Source organism: Leuresthes tenuis, unplaced genomic scaffold, assembly GCF_036924035.1.
Source record: "Leuresthes tenuis unplaced genomic scaffold, fLeuTen1.0.hap1 SCAF_15, whole genome shotgun sequence".
NCBI lineage: Eukaryota > Metazoa > Chordata > Actinopteri > Atheriniformes > Atherinopsidae > Leuresthes > Leuresthes tenuis.
Genome location: NW_027325369.1, coordinates 14,788,183 through 14,805,658, shown reverse-complemented (window position 1 = coordinate 14,805,658; position 17,476 = coordinate 14,788,183). Strand labels below are relative to the sequence as shown.

The 17,476-nt window shown below is 41.7% G+C and overlaps 1 protein-coding gene across 1 annotated transcript; it reads left to right on the top strand.

Moving 5' to 3' along the window:
- Positions 1–3,231: 3,231 nt before the first annotated feature.
- dcaf5 (ddb1 and cul4 associated factor 5) lies at positions 3,232–16,792 on the top strand. The gene is made up of 10 exons (XM_072365436.1): positions 3,232–3,329; positions 3,430–3,647; positions 4,420–4,563; positions 5,078–5,114; positions 5,258–5,397; positions 7,247–7,376; positions 8,561–8,774; positions 11,594–11,660; positions 12,463–12,590; positions 14,692–16,792. The coding sequence occupies exons 1-10, from the start codon at positions 3,301–3,303 to the stop codon at positions 16,006–16,008; spliced, it is 2,424 nt and encodes an 807-aa protein (XP_072221537.1). The 5' UTR covers positions 3,232–3,300; the 3' UTR covers positions 16,009–16,792.
- Positions 16,793–17,476: the final 684 nt, after the last annotated feature.

Below are 17,476 nucleotides of genomic sequence, written 5' to 3'. Positions count from 1 at the left end.
CTGGTTTCCTTAGCTAGGGAATTGTTTTTGAATTGGCTCTATATGAATTAATTGGATTATTTTGAAATGAATTTATTAGATTTCATTGGATTATGATTACAATGAATTGAACTCCAACTGGCTTGAATTGGACTATATTATTTAAGTGCCTTGAGATGACATTTGTTGTAATTTGGTGCTATATAAATAAAACTGAATTGAATTAACCGCCCCATAAATTCATAAATTTCCATAAATTCATTACATTCTATTTTGGCATGCTTGACAGATTCATGTTGATTATGAAACACACAGTTGTGTGTTCATCTATAAATTGGGGAGTATCATTGCGTGCTGTATGCCGTAATCTGAGACATATGAATATCACTTTCTCCATCCATCCATTTTCTATATCTCCTTAATCCGTCAGTCGGGTCACAGGGGGGCTGGAGCCTATCCCAGCGGTCATCGTGGGGGGAGGCAGGGTACTGTACACCCTGGACAGGTCACCAGTCCATCACAGGGCAAACAACCACACACAAACTCCTAAGGACAATTTTATGTTTTTATGGACATACATGTTTTTGGATGGTGGGAGGAAGCCAGAGTACCCACTCATACACAGGGAGGACATGCAAACTCCACACAGAAAGGCCCCAGCCGGGAGTTGAACCTGGAACCCTCTTGCTGTGAGGTGATGATGCTAACCACCACACCACTACATCACTTTCTCCTGTTCTTAAAATGTTAGTCTGACCAAAATTGAAGCCCTAAAACAAACCCAGATAATGTTGCTGGGCTTGAAATCAGTACTGCACATATACGCTCAATTAGACTCAAATGGGCCTAGGTGCTGCAGCCCATCTGTAAAACATCATGTTACATATGTGAAAAGCTCCCTCATCAGATCAGCACTTTCATTACAAGCTTTAATCTGAATTTAAATCAGTCACCTGAGTTTCAAGCAACTACAAATGGATTAAAGACCATAATACAGCTTAATGCAAGGCAAAGATCTCTCTTGTACACTTTTCCTAAATTGTTGAATCTCCTGTCCAGCTCAAACTAGATTTTTGTATTCTCGCCCACTCCCAGCTGACGGGTAATACCCTGTTAGTTGGATCACTGTCTCCATGTCGCCTCAGATTTATCCAATAATTTTACAAGTTGCTGCGGCTGTTGGAAACATAGCAACATTTCCCCCTGCTTCGGCTTAAAGTTTGTGCATTGAGGACGTCCTCACTGCTCCTCCATAAACTCATGAAGCCTCAGCCTGAACTTCATCTGGCCTCAAAAGTAAAGATCCTTATCTATGTGCTATCCTCTGACAGATTAATCTTGATGTTGACAGAGGGTTTGAATCAAGTTCTGTCTGCTCCCCGTATTACTCCTGTAAGAAACCTCATGATACTTGAATTCAACACTTCTTATGTTCCCTCCATGTTAATCTCCAGCTAAAATGGACCCAAATGAAAATGATCCATTCCCTCCAACTTGTTTGCATGTAATTTCACATTTTTAACTCCCCAAATATTCTTTCTTTTAACAAGCACGGCCTTTATATTTTACACCAAGAATTGGAATCTCCATTTTATCCACCAGATTCCTTCCATGTTTTCATTTCTTTGCAATATTTACCAACTTAGGGTATTAATCCAATTTATGGTCCTGGCGAAGGAGGTGGACCTTATCCCAGCTATCATCCATAGATACATTTTCAAATATTTTGTTAGTCATAAATAAAAACTGCAATGCTCCATTCATTGATATCATGTTTATTTAACAAAACAGATCCCATATTAACTTTTTCTTCTTATTTTTGTTGTTTGTCTTTTGTCTTTTTTGTAGGTGAAATATCAACTACATGACTCATAAAATTCTCCAAATCCACCCTCACATCCCAGTGAAAACCCAGTACACAAATCTAAAAAACCCCCAACAAAACAACAAGAAGTGCAAAAACTATATTCTGAGCACGAATAGGGTTTCTTCCAGAAAATGAAAGAGAGCTGCACCTACCTTCGTGTTCCCCTCTCAGTAAAAACACTTACACAAATCTCTTGTGCTCAGTTATTTCTAAATGCTCGCACAAGTTTCGCTCTGGTGTCCTGATATTTGCAACACCTTGGCAGTATGCTCCACTGTTTCCCCCACATGACGTTCTGCTCACACTGCCCCATGTTTCCCAATCAAAGTTCTGCTCAAAACTCATTTGTTTTCGGACCAAACTCATTTCTTGCATTCCTTTTCCCTCTATTTTACATAAGTGCTGTAATCTCGTTTAAAAATGTTTGATATTGTTAGTTTTTTTTCCTGTGTCCCTGTTCAGTACCTGTCTGCCCAAATCATTCTTCTTGCTCATTTCCTGTCCACATCTACATGTGCTGGAATCCACATGAACTGAATCGATTTCCCCGTGCAGCAGGACGACAGCAGAAGGAGCTTCAAAAAGTGAGTCTGAGTGATCAGCAGTTCTAAATACTTTTTTTTAAGAAAGAAAAGAGAGAGACCAAACAAATCACTTTCTAAATGTTTATTTTGCATCCATTCACATGCTGGCAAAACTGCTCCCATTTCTGCTATGTAGATTATTCACCAAAGGGTATCATAAATATAATATAGCTGTCATCAAATGTTTAATTATCATTTTAATTTTGTTCGTTTGCTTGGACAAAACAAGGATTGTAAGGTAATTGTTTTAGAACGTGTCAACCCGTTTTTTTAAAAATACCCTGTCTTTATAATTAATCTATAATGAAAACGAACATGCAGTCCCGTGCAACAGTAAGAAAATAAAAAACAAAAATAAGTCAACCTCAGCTGAATAAAACAGGGAAGCACTGCTTTTACATTTAAAGGCTATTTGTTATTTTTTTTTCCACATATTAAAGTTGTCTACATTTAATACAAAATATCATCATAATGAAACCTAAATATAAGATAAGTTTTTTTGTTTTGTTGTTGTTGAGGCGAAAATGCCGTTTTTTCCATTTGAATAACGGGCTCATAAACTGTGAATATCAGTGTAAATCACTAACGCCTCCGATGTAAGTGTCGAGCAAAAGAAAAAAAGAAGAAAACATGGTCAAGTACACTGAACTGTGGTTCATGTTAGGCACAGTTTCGGTAAATCAAAGCACAACATCAGTGAATTTTCGTTTTTACATTGTCGTTAGGAGTTTACTCTTGGCTGCTGATGCCGAATGACAGAGGAGGGGAGAAGACAGATCTTCCACCGGAGCAGGAAGCTGCTGCTGGGACTGCCGAGAGAGGCACGAAACAACGTCGACATCAGTAAGCTGCCAGCCCCTATCCACCATAATGTTGACAAAAAAAGGGCTGCAACAGTCGTGAGTCACATCCACTCTTCTGTATGCGCAAGTGTCCAGCGTTCAGTGGTTAAAACAAAAGCAGAGAGAGGATTTTTTTTTTAATTTTAATTTTTTTAAGCGTGGTGAAAATGAAGGAGCTGAAGGGCTGCGGTATGCGCTCCTCTGTGGGCTTTCTGTCCCGCAGAGAGCTGGCTGGGCAACCGCTCTTGAAGGAGGAATTCCAGAGACGCAGGCTGGCAGGCTGCACCAGCCTCTACAAGAAAGATATGCTCGGACATTTTGGCTGTGTTAACGCCATTGAGTTCTCCAACAACGGCGGAGAGTGGCTTGTGTCTGGTAAGTTGACAAACCCTCCTTCCCCTAGCTTGCACAGTTTTAATTTGTTAGCATGCTAACGCTAGCTCGCCAGGTTGTCAGCTGAAACGCTACTGGGCTAGCTGATGCTAAGTTAGCGGAGCCTGTTTTGCTAGCTAGCTAGCTAGCAAGCCAGCGGTTAGCCAAACAGTCAGCAGCTCATAGGGCAGCAACACGGGACCACTTAATTATGTCAGTGCTGAAAATGATAAGTGTCGTCACTGAAGTCTAATTTTTTCCGCTGTGATGAGTATAATCACCCCGGCCTCCTGAAATCACAACGCCATTTATGTCCTGGGGAGGATTACAAACATTCATATGGCCCTGTGTGACAGCCTGTGGCTTGCCATTTTGGCTCTATTGGGTATGTTTGCACATTGGTCTTGCAGTTCACTGAAATTCCACCATAACAGCTTGACTCCATCTGACAAGGTGCATCTCGTTGAATGGACTTTTTTTTTTGTACTCCATCACCTTGAGTAATCAAAGAGAAAACTTTAATGAAATGTTCACATTGGTGTGTTGTTTAAATGGCATCCTTGGCCAAATTTAGCTTAAAATGCAAACCAGTGGGGTTTTACTCTGTTTTTCAAAGACTGTTTATTTGCATCGTGTGTCATTTATTCTGCATAAAGTCACAAGTTAGCCACAGAGGGCTGCCTGAAACATCTCCCTGAAATTTGAAGTGGCCCCAGGAAGAGTAGGGATAGTTTTTCTACAAATTTTGTTGATGACGGAGCATCTTTTACTGCAGGAGGAGATGATCGCCGGGTGCTTCTGTGGCACATGGACAAAGCCATCCATGGCCAATCCATGCCGGTGAAACTGAAGGGCGAGCACCTCTCCAACATCTTCTGCCTCGCCTTTGACAGTACCAACAAAAAGGTTTTCTCCGGCGGTAAGAGAAGACAGAATCCCTGAGATGTTTTTACTGGCTCTTCTTACAATAGTAGCAGACTTGTTACTCTTGTTGGAGAAAAAGCTGATCGAAATGTCAAAAGACTGACGCAGAGCATGACCAACACCAAGTTAACACTGCAGCTTAGGGCAGTGAAATAAAAGGTACCTGAATATAAACCACAACTCCAGACTAACCAGCTATTTTGCAAGTAGCACTTGTAAATCTACAGGAAACTGAAGGAGCGCCACTTAAATCCAATAAATCCATCTGTTAAGAGACTCTCATAAGAATAAATGACTGTCCTGACAAAGTTGCACAAAAACGTAGAAACTAGGCTAAATGTTAGCAGTCTGGGGCCCTGATGTAAATGGGACTGCATTGGGCTGAATATATTAGACAACAAGAAGAATTAATTCAAATACAAGTTCAACAAACGGGATGTATGTTGAAATAAGAATGCACATTTCACCGGCTCAGTTTTATAATGCAAAAATGATGCTCTTTTTCACAGGAAATGATGAACAGGTGATTCTTCATGATGTGGAGAGGTGGGTAAAGACACACGTAACTGTTGAACCACTTTGTTATTAAAGTTATTAAAAGAAATAGTCTGCGATTAAACAGCTTGCTAAAGCATTTGTCCTCACGTTTAGCAATTTCATTGATGCGGGAATGATTGTTGCTTTTGCAGAAGGGAAACTCTGAACGTGTTCCTGCATATTGATGCTGTGTACAGCCTGTCTGTCAACCCTGTCAACGACAATGTGTTTGCCAGCTCCTCCGACGACGGTCGTGTTCTTATCTGGGACACTCGCGAACATCCGCATCGAGGTAAGAAGGGACGGATTAGGCTATGAATCAGCTTGTTCAGATGCCGAGATTCAGATTCAATTGAGGTTCAAACTGTCCATAAATGAGAAGTCAGTGATGTTTGTGGATGACTGTCAGGAAAGTCATGATTGCAAAAAATGTTCTCTCACGGTCTGCAAGTATACTGCTGGAGTGTGTTTGGATTACGGTGGATGCAGGAAACATTCTGAGTTTTATATAAAAAAGTTTCAAGGTCCGGGCTCATGCTGTTGAAACCAGCCCAAATTACTGTACAACACACACTTAATTAACATGGAAATTAACTTTGTGATTGCCTTGTGATTGCCACAAATCGTCACAGAGTGTATTTAAAGTGACTCTGTTGGACAGAATGGGAACGTGTAGCAGGTGAGACTCGATTCGACGTTAAAAATGCGGTGGATCATCTTGCATGACATCCACATCCTTCTATTTTAGAAACTCTCCTTGTGACCAAGTCGGCCTAATAATACATTAAGCAGCAACCAGTCCTCCCTTCCTGCCAGCATGCTTTATATATTGGCTGGATAGTGCGCTGATATCCCACTTTGAAAGGATGGAAGTAGTAGAGAAACCATTTTATTAAAGATTCTACATTCTTAATTTGTCACATCACAGATAGTGTGTTGTTAACCACTCAGCCAAACATTAATGAATGTTTAATTAAATATTGAACATTGTTTGCCACCTTTCAGCTGTGGACTAAGCGACCAACAGTTGTGCAACTTACATTGTGTTGGTGAATATCTCCTGAATATAACATGAATATGTGCTCCAAACACTTAAAACTCAGACCCCCACAATGTGCTCCTGACATTTCACAAAATGAATCCACAGTGTGTTGCTGCTCCAGTAATCACGTGCACATACAGTCCTGTAACGGTGCGCTACGATACTGTTAACTTTGCACACATCTGCTTCTCTGAGAAGGTGTGTTGCCAGGTCTGCCGTGGTGACACATTTCAGCTTCACATTTTAAATAAAAACGTATAAAATTGGTCTTGTTCTCAGTGTTCCGCTGCAGTTTAAGTCGAAAGAACAGTTGGCTAACTAGGTTAAGGTAGGTTCAGTTAGGCACAGGTCTAAACCTTAATACAGCTGAAGCCGATTTCCTGGTTTTATTGTGGGCTCAGTTTGGCAGTGACACACTGCAGCAGACTTAATTTGCCTGATCTACCCTGAACCTTTGACCTTAGCCGAATTACAACAGATTCTAACGCTCTCCCAACACCGCCAGTGTTTAGGGAGGCCCACACTGTCACATGTAAAGCTTTAATAATCATTAGACTCAAATGGTGAGGAAGGCTTTATGGTTAATAATCTTTGTAGACACCAGTAAGGCAGATCTTACACAGGCGTTGCCTTGGCTTCAGTTCTTGAATTACTTCTTTTGTCTGGTAGTGTACAAGATTGTCACTTAAAGGGGAACTCTGGTATTTTTAAGCCTAGACCTTATTTCTGGCTTGAAATACGTTCATCTACTCACCGAAAGCAGTTTGGTGAAAGTCGGCGTCCTTTGGAAGATATTTAGATAACTCGAGATTGGCGTATATTCATATAACGGAGTGAACAGGGCTTAGACGATGCAGCCTCTAAATAAGGCATTATGTGTCTTTATTTCACCAATACTTTAAGACGAATGAATGAATGAATGAATGCGTACTATTGCACTGTTAGCTCATAACTGCAATAGTAACGACTATCGGGGGGCTTATCAAGGGCTTTCCACACCCTCATCTACTGGGATGACATCATCGATGCCCACCGCTGCAGCACAGCTCATTCACAGTTTCACCGTTGGGGTTCATACGTTTGTCATCTTTTCCTCCAGAGCCATTCTGCCTGGCCAGCTACCCCTCAGCCTTCCACAGTGTGATGTTTAACCCCGTGGAGCCCAGGTTGCTCGCCACAGCCAACTCCAAGGAGGGCATCGGATTATGGGACATCCGCAAGCCACGAAGGTCAGACATTTTATGGCTTTTCTTTGTCTATTGACAAAAGGAAATGATAAAAGTTCTATTATTTATTTATTTGTTTGTTTGGGTTTTTTTTAAGGTGAAAAATGAATTTAGCATAGTTTTATTGTCCACTAGCATATTTTCTCCTCTTGTCCACTAGATGGTGCTGTTTTATTACTGTTAAAACTGTCCATCTCTTCCAAAAATGTAGAACTTTCTCATTGGAAAAAATTGGGAAAAAATTTTATACCAAGAAGATGAAAACTGTGAAGTGTGCCAACTGTTTAGTTAGACACACTCAGGCAACTGGAACACAATCAAAGGCCAACAGAAATGAGGGAGACATGTCTCCTGCCCTTCTATTGGCTCTGCCACTTTTTTCATATGCGAGTTGAAATTCCCTTTACTTTTAGATCTGAAAATGGCTTCCTGAGAGTTATTTCACGATACATTTAATATTTACTCTGTCAGAGTCATTTTGTATTGTTTGTCTCTTTAATCTTCTGATAACTGCAGACACTGTTTTATTTAATTTTCTTTTACGAGTACTTTTTATGTCTTCAAAGCATCTGGGAAACCTGAACAGAAACACCTGAAAATTGCATAATGTTGTATCAGTACACTTTAACAACATGCCCCTCCCTAATGGGGGAATTTTATCTAACAAATAAATCACTGACTGTGTTGTTTTAGTCAAAGCAAAACTTTTGCATCTCTGCTCACAAAGCTGTACATTAAGCATTTACGTGGAACTAGAAAGCAATAAATGATCGTGTTTGTCCAACCAAACCTGGACCAAGGCGCTCCGCTCATGCTCCAAAGTTCCGTCTTTTTGTAAAAACATTAAAGTTTAAGTTTACATTAATGCAGTTGAATTGTCAGTAAAGCAGCGCTAATACTCTTATTTTTCTGTTTCTTTTGTCAGACTGCAAAATTAATCAGAAATTGTGATTTAAAAAAAATCAGCCCATCAAGACGATGTATTAATCGTAATTAATAATTGATTAATAGAGAGAGTTAGAGGTGACAGAATGTCTTCAACGTTTCCCCACGGTCCACAACGTCATGTGTCACATTATTCCATCATCAAGAATGACCTGCTCCTCTGTTCCAAAGTCTCACTTTACCATTGTTGTATTTTATGAGCTAACACAGGTCTAATATGCTCTCTCCTCCCGTCCTATCAGCTCACTGCTCCGTTACGGAGGCAGCATGACCCTGCAGAGCGCCATGAGTGTTCGCTTCAACAGCACCGGCACACAGCTGCTGGCTCTGCGCCGCCGCCTGCCGCCTGTCCTCTACGAGCTGCACTCCCGCCTGCCCAGCTTCCAGTTTGACAACCAGGGCTACTTCAACTCTTGCACCATGAAAAGCTGCTGCTTTGCTGGGGACAGAGATCAGGTGGGTCACTACAGCATGATAATCCTAAATTAAAAATGCTGCTGGAATAATTGCTGTTGTAAGAGGATGGGTGAAATCTAATTTGAGATGGCATCACTCCCTGGAAATACTTCCCTTTACATTCAGGGAAATGCTACGCAGGAGTACATTCTTCTATTTCATGGACATATGAAACAAATTAAAGTATGAGGAGTATGATTTAGCTCCTGAAATGGCAAGCAGATTAAAATTATAGAACAATGGAAATATTGTTGTTACTGATTTTGTGGTTACATAAAAATGAATGTAGAACTTGTGGGGTCAATACAAGGAACAAAAATAGAGGGCTATATTTGTTCTATTACTGGAATTGGGACCTTTTCAGTGCTCAAGGAACACCAGAAGACCCTGTACTTGGCCATCGATCCTCCCGTTGGTCCTTCTCAGACATTATATCAGCCTGCAGTCATGTTTATTATGTTAACATTATCCGCGGGTGTCAGTCAAGCTCGTGAAAGCTTTAAAAATTATTATCCTCAACGTAAAAAAAATGCAGAAAGAAGCCAAGAATGTACAGTTAAGAAGCAGGTTAGAATCTAATCAGCTGCTGCCAGGTTAGATAAGGAACTGGAGCTGAATTAAACACGGACTAATGAGGAGGCTTTTCATAAAAATCTAAATGATGAAAAGTAGATGGCAAAACTGAGCCGAATATCTAGTGCTTTTTTACATTTTTGATGGACTGTCGGGTGGGGTGGAGCACTGAAGGAGCCATCAATGAGGAGCTACAGCCAATCAGACACAAAAGAGAATGGCTCATGACGGGGGGAAAATATGGAACTGTAAACTAACACGCATCGTGTTTGTCTTAAGGCTTAATCTGAGGACGTTAGTTGAAGCACTTGCTGCATTGCAGTTGTTTTTTACAGCAGTGAAATTCAGCTGTTTGCGCTGAAACTGCTGATGAGCGTTATTGTTGAACTAATATTGCACTGAAGCAACATAGTTATCAGGTTGTGTTAGAAGAAAACAAACAAGAAAACCAAACTAGGTATTTTATTTTTATGATTCTAATCTAACTGGACATTGATTGAAGCTCGATTCTAACTGTTGATGAAGTGATTCTCACGTTGTACAAGCACTTGAATCCTGACAGGTGTGCTGTCAAACAACCTACACACTGTTGGGGAGCCAAGTGTCTCCATCTCTTCCTCCTCCTGTGTAGACTGAACTTTACCGCGTCCCAGCAGATGGGTAACAAGGATTGAATCGGCACGCCGTTGACTTGTAGACATGAACCCGCTTGCCGGTAACTGAGTGGAAAAGTTTTGTAGCATGAAACTGTGGAGCAATCGGATCTGCAATAGATCTGACTGTAAACGATGAGGCAAATTGTAAAGTATTAGTATTAATTTCCTCATTTATTCCCATAAACTCGGCCGTGTGTTGGTTAAGGTACAGTTGGAGGTACCCTACAGTTTATTATATCGTTTGTGCAACAGTTAAAATCATTTTAAGGAATTCCCAAGAGGAAACCTGAAAAACCTTTAATACCTTTTAATGAAATCTTACAGATAAGAGTTCATGGAGTTTCAGTTTGATATTAAGGAATCCTTAACTTGTACTGTAAGAAAAAATCTTCCCTTCAAGTGCTCTGTACGCTTTTTCTGTTCATATCTCAGTGTGTCGTTGGCCTCATTCACACGCTCCCAGTCAGTGCCGACAGGTTAGTTTCATACTGGAAGTTGCAGCTGGAGAATTTCTCAAGCCAAGAAGTCAAATCTAGACTCTTTCTGTCAAATATTTCAGTGAAAACATGACTTTGGCTAAAGTTGCACAGTTTAGAGAGTCGATAAGTGACAAAGAACACGATTAAGGTTTGACAACCTTCCCCTGAACTGCACCCCGCTTCGCGGTGATCTCGTCACACAGACGGTCGAGGATTTTCTCGACGTGGTGCAAGAGCAGAGGCGCAGAGACGACTTACAGCGTGAAATTGATTGAAGAGAAAGAGGGGGAGTTTTGGGTGCAACATTCCTACTTGATGCGTCCTCTGGGAGGCTGAGGCAGAGCACGCAGGTGTTCGGGTCAGAGCACGCTCATGTGCCCTGCAGCCACACCAAGTCTGAGTAACCGTCTGAGTGCACGAAGGGATCATTTTTAATTCTTGAGGAGAGGATTTTGTGGATTTCTTCTCCTGTTGTTGAAAATACAAGAGACTGCTGTTTGGCTTTGAAATAAATCTTCTGTAATGCTGAAAATTAACAGCAGAGCTGTTACGGTATCTGATAATCAAGATTTATCAAGCTATAAGATTTGAGTAATCTATAAGATTTGAGTAATCTTATAGCTATGGTGGGCCTTCAGTTATGTGTAAGCTTTGATTGGAAGCTTTACCCGTACCTCTCCAGTAAAGCCAGGGCATCGTGGTCATCTCCTTGTAACTGCCTTATCTCTACTTGTCATTTTCTTAGACATATATATCAAAAGAATGGTGATCCCCCCCCCCCCCCCCCCCCCCCCCCCCCCCCCCCCTGTTCGTGAAGTCTATTATAAGTTCAGGCAGAGAGCAGAAGCTCTACAAGGTCAGGCTGTCATGTCGCATAAAAACTGCTTTCAATCGCACAGTTTGACACACAGCACTGGGATGAGATGCGGTGGCTGAGCTGTGGACCGAACTCCTCAGGGTTCTTTTACTAGCTTACATATATTTTAAATTTCCTCTCCCTTAAGGTGAGGTAGAAAGTTTTTTTTTTTTGTTTGTTTGTTTGTTTTTTTTTTTTTTTACATGTGAATAGAATTGGACTTAAATCAAAGCATCAGTTTGTTTTCCTCCTCAGTACATCCTGTCTGGATCGGATGACTTCAATCTTTACATGTGGAAAATCCCAAAGGATCCAGAAGCAGGTGTGTTACTCAATCCGTTTACATTATCGAATGCTGATATCTAGAGCGTGCTTCATCATTATGACTTTCATCTTCCTACATGACAAAAGTAGAATGATTGAATTGCTTCGACCCCAGTGCTAGATTGTCATTGGTCTAATCTGCACAGCAATGAGAAAATTAGCTCTGATTCGACATGTGTGTTGATTTAGGCTTTTTTTAAGTAATTATTTTTGTCAATGTAAAAAAGGGCCTATAAACACCAACAGTCTGGCTTCTGTTTAAACAAAACAAACCTGATTTGTAGTTTGAGTAACAGAAAACATGACAGACCTCGCTGTTCTCTTCCAGACTGAAGTTTGCCCACTGTTCATTTGGTTCGTTTCTTCTACTAATAGGCACCAACTTAAAGTAGAATGTTCTCTCCTGCCTAACTAAAGGGAGAAATGGATGCCGAAGACTTAAGAAATGACTACTGTACTTATTCTTACTGTGAACATGCCTCAAATTTAAATTACTGTGGGAAGAAAATCCCCTAAAATGCAATAGTCCAAGAATGTGGTATTTGTAGCTCTATGGCACCATCTGACACGTTTGTTGCGTTCATTTTTCCCTGCTGTTACTCACTCTGAAAATATGTGCACACTGCCTATCTGAGGGTCAGACAAATGACACGTGATGAGGATTCTATTTTTCTGTTTCAGGGTGAAAGAGTGCATAGCTGAATTTGTTTGGTTTTAATGAGTCCTTTTTGTCTGCGTCTGTGACACTGAGATCATATATTTTGTCTGCTCCCATCATATTACAAACCCTTCCTTTTAAGGAGGCCCTGGTCGTGTGGTAAACGGAGCTTTCATGGTCCTGAAGGGTCACCGTTCCATAGTGAACCAGGTCCGCTTCAACCCTCACACCTACATGATCTGCTCCTCTGGAGTGGAGAAGGTCATCAAGGTCAGTAACAGAACATCGCTAATTTAAGGTTAATCTGTCCAAATTTAGGAAATGCAGCCCTAATTCCAAAAAAAGTAAAAAGAGAATGCTGCAATTTGCACATTTCAGAAACTATTTCATTCATAGTAAAACCAAAAAAAAAACACATCAACTGGTGAAAGTGCGACATGTTACCATTTCGTGAAAGATATTCACTCATCTTGAATCGATGACAGCATTCTTAAAAAAGTTGGGACGGGGACAACAAAACGCTGGAAAAGTAACAACAAGTTGCAAATAATTAGGTTCATTAGATCAACCGGTCAGTAGCATGATTGGGTATAAAAAGAGCACCTTAGAGAGATAGTCTCTCAGAAGTAAAGATTGGCAGAGATTCAGTAACCTGCCAAAGAATTGTCAACAAATTGCGGAGCAGTGTGAGAATAATGTTCCTCAATGTAAAATTGCTATGACTTTGAATATTCCATCATCTACAATACATAATATCATCAAGAGATTCAGATAATCTGGAGGCATCTCTGTGCATATCGGGCACAGCTGAATATCAGTATTGGATGTTTGTGATTTCTTGGCCCTCAGGTGGCACTGCATTAAAAACAGACATGATTCTGTCATGGAAATCACTGCACAGCAACACCTCCAGAAAACGCAGATTGTGAGCACCGTTCACTGTGCAATCCACAAATACAGGCCATATGTGTCGGTGATCCTGAAGCTCCCCCATCTTCTCTGGACCAAAGCTCATTTTAAATTAACTTGCGGCAAAGTGGAAAACTGTTTTGTAGCCAGATGATCGAAATTTGAAACTGTTTTTGGAAGTCATAGATGCTGCGTCCTGTGAACTAAAGAAGACAGGAACCATGCAGCTTGTTATCGACACTCAGTTCAAAAAGCCTGCTTGTCTGATGGTATTGGGAGAGGGACATCATGAAATGCAAACATGACAAAGAAAACCCAGGACTGTAGAGCAGCTAGAATCCTATATCAGACAAGCATGGGCAACTCTCTTCTCCCAGTAGGCGAGAAACCGGTGTCCTCAGTTTCCAGATGTTTAGAGACTGTTGTTAAAAGAAGATGGGATGCTACGTTGTGGTAAACATGGCTCTGCCCCAACTTCTTTAGTTCATCTTCAGTTTTCCTTATCATGTTCAAAATCGGCTAATATTGTAATGGAAAAGTCAAATGTGTCACTTTCTGCATTTGTTGTTTTCTGTGTTCTATTTTGAATGAAATATCGGTTTTAAGATATTTGCAAATCATTGCATTCAGGTTTTTATTTATATTTGATGCTGTTCCAGCCTAAGGATGAAGTGCTGGTGAGAAAAACAGTTCTGTGAGTCTCCCAGTGGTTATGCCCTTAAGTGAGACATTGATCTCCAATGAATCCAACACACCTAACTTATCTTTGTGCTATGTGCAATGAAACAAAACTGGATTTCCCTATCACCGACTGTTCTCTAAAACAAACGATGTTGAGCAATGTCATAAAAAAACTAGATAATGGAAGACATGAAAATTTCCACAGATACTGTATTTCCAAAACCAGAGCCAGACTCTGACACACAGTAAGTTTTTCTGTGGAAATTGGCTGCTTTTTAACTTACTTTCAGTGTTTTCAGAGGAGTGTGTTTTTGTTTAAGCAATTTAACACTGACTTGTGCATAAAAAAGGATCCCAACTCCAGACATTAACCAGTGTTGTGTCTCTATTTAACAGACAGAGATATAAAATAGTATTTGTGCAACTCGAGTTCAAGCACTCGACTAAATCATTATTGCTAAAGCCTTCTCTGTAGTTCACGCTTGATTAGGCAGCATCATAATCAGTTGCATTTTGTAGTTTCCAAATTTCCAAAAGATTTTGACAGAGACTTGAGTAAGAAAAATATAGCTTGTGTTGTTTGGTAGGACAGTAATAAAGCTCCCTGTTTTCAACATTTTACAGAGGGTGAAAGATGATACACATGCATCTTGTTCTGCAGTAAGAGGGAAATTTGTTCAGGACCTCTCCACTTCTCTCTTTCTCAATCCGTTTTTCATTCTGTCATATTGCCTGTGCATGTATCCAGCATTCCTTCTCAATGCTTTTCTGTCCAATGCAGGTGTGGAGTCCATATCAGCAGCCAGACAGCCTGGGGGATCTCGAGGGCCGCGTGGAGGACAAGTCGCGCAGCCTCTACACCCACGAGGAGTACATCAGCCTAGTGCTCAACAGCGGTAGTGGTCTGGCCCACGACTACGTCAGCCAGTCCATTCAGGAGGATCCACGCATGATGGCTTTCTTCGACTCCCTGGTGCGTCGGGAGATTGAGGGCTGGAGCTCAGACTCTGACAGCGATCTGAGTGAGGAGGCCATCATGCAGCTCCACGCCCGTGGACGTCGTGCCACGCGGGCCACAGCGGCAGCTCCCGTCACTTCCGCTGTTGCTGATCACCACAGCGACTCTGATAACTCTTCCTCTTCCTCCTTGGCTGGTCCGGATGCTTCAGGAGGAGAAGAGCAAGCCGGAGAGGAGGGTAATGAGCGCCCCAGGAGACGAAGCAGACCTCAGCACCAACAGTCCGGCTTCCTGGTAAATGAGGATTCTGACTCGAGCGAATTTTGGCTCGACCCAATGCCCCGTCCCCGATCCCCAAGCCCTAGGGAGAATTCCACACTTTCCAGCCCCACCTCCTCTCCTTCCCTTCCTGCTGGGGCCTCCAGCTCCTCCACATCCACCTCCAGTTCAAGCAGTGACGACGAGGAGCGGTGCAGCGCAGTGAGGAGGCGCAACGCCATGAGGAGACGGCGCATGCAAGTGGTCTCAAGAGCTGGGGATCGACCTGAGTCTGTACAGGCTCTGTTTTCAGCCATCGACTCCTGCAGTTACCCGTCGATCTCAGTTGATGACCTGTCTTCCTCCTCATCAGGCGACGGACAAAACTCCCTCAGAATCAAGCCCCAAATTGGCGGCGCCAGTGAAGAGGAAAAACGTCTGAGTCCTTCTGACTTTGTGTGTCTGAGCCCAGTAATGTCCCCTGAGAACCAAGAGAATGAGGAAGGGGGTGACAGGACTGAGCATCCAGCTGCATCTCCTCTGTCACTGGACACACGCAGGACAGAGGGGAGGGAACCGGCTGTAGACAGCTCTGATAGCAGGGAGGCTTGTAGCAGCTTGGTGGTTGCTGACAGCAACTCCCAGAGCCAACATAGCCCCGGAGTGAATGGACAGCACCGTCCTGTGGCACCAGTCGTGGCATGTGCGAATGAGAACCCACATGCGTCCCCAGAGTCAAAGGTAGAGACTGGAGTTACACCTGAAGACACCTGGCCACAGAGAGAAAAAGGCCCGGCACAGAGCACTCTGAAACGGACTCACGTGGGATCAGACGAGAATAAGTTGGGCTCCTCACCCTTGGAAAAGAAGTTAAAGACATAATGACACCATTCCCCTCGTCCCAGAAACAAATAATTTAACAGACTTGCTTTAGAAAGTGGGTTTTCTATCAGTTTTTACAGTGTCGATTTTTCATTTTTGACTTGTAGTCCTATGACACACAAACTCATACTGCTTATGAGGAATTAAAAAGGACGGTGTGGTTGGAGGTTTTTTTTTTTTGTGGTCACAGAACAAATGGAATGGACGGCGTCATCATTCATTTGGTCAAACCACAGATGACTTTAAAAGATAAATAAGCTAAATATTGTTAACAGTGGTCATAAGTGAGAAGCATTTATTTTCATGTGGCGTCAGTGTTCTTTTTTTTTTTTTTTCCTCTTATGCTCTAGTTGTTCTAGAAAGTTGTGCGAGACAATAACAAAGTGGCAGTCTTCTGTAGGAGAAGAGCTTTGTGGCGTCTTCCTCTCGACGCTTCACTAACCAATTGAGCTTTGTGTCATTTACAAGTGACTTTCTGCTGAGACGACTTCAGGTTGAAGACCTGACTTCCTCCATAGAAATGTTGCAGAGCACAATTTGTATAAACTGCACATTGAAGTAATGCGTTCAGTATCTCTCCGAACAGGTTTTCGTGTCGCTATCCAGCCCCTTGGTTACCGTTACCAGCTGGCTCGCTTTTGTTTTTTGTTCTCTTTTTTCTTTTTCAATTAAAGAAGAATTTGTTTCAAGACGAGTGTTTCCTTGAGGCCGCACAGATTCACAATAGGAATTGTTTGATGACGTATTTACTCACTGTGTCACACGTCCATCTGAACTTTTACTCTACCTCTGAGCACAGACAGCAAAATAATTTCAGTCTCAAATATCAACAACTGTGAGAGTGATGGTGGTTAACGTTCCTTTCTGGCAATTGACCAACAAGGGAGACTCAAAACAAACTTGCCTTTTGGTCCATGTAGCAGCCGCTCGGGACATCCTCATTATATTCACACTAGCTGTTTAGTTGTCATGGAATTATTGACATTTATCAGTCTCAGTTGAGAGAACATCAGTTCTTCACTGTGATTGGACAGAACCACAGTCAAAGCAGAGTTAAACATCTTACCTTTTTACTTCAGGTTGATGTTTTAGCAGAGCTTCTGCCTCTGGGCTTTTTATGATTTTTTTCCCCTGTGTTTATCCCGTGATATAAACTTACTCCACTTGTACTGGCTGTTTGGCATTAAAAACATATTTGCGCCACATTTAACACAAACCATTCATTGGATTTGATTGGATTATGATTACATTGAACTCCAATCGGCTTGGATTGGACTGTATTATTGAAGTGCCTTGAGATGACATTTGAGCTGTAACGGTTCTGAATTCTGAGTGAACAGATTCTTCTTCACTGTTTAGATTTGGTGTAACTGTAAAGTGCCTTTCATACAGAAACAATAAGTTGTCTTAATACATAAAACTGTAGAATAAGCACTACCTCATGAGCTAAAGGTCCACGGTCAAGTCC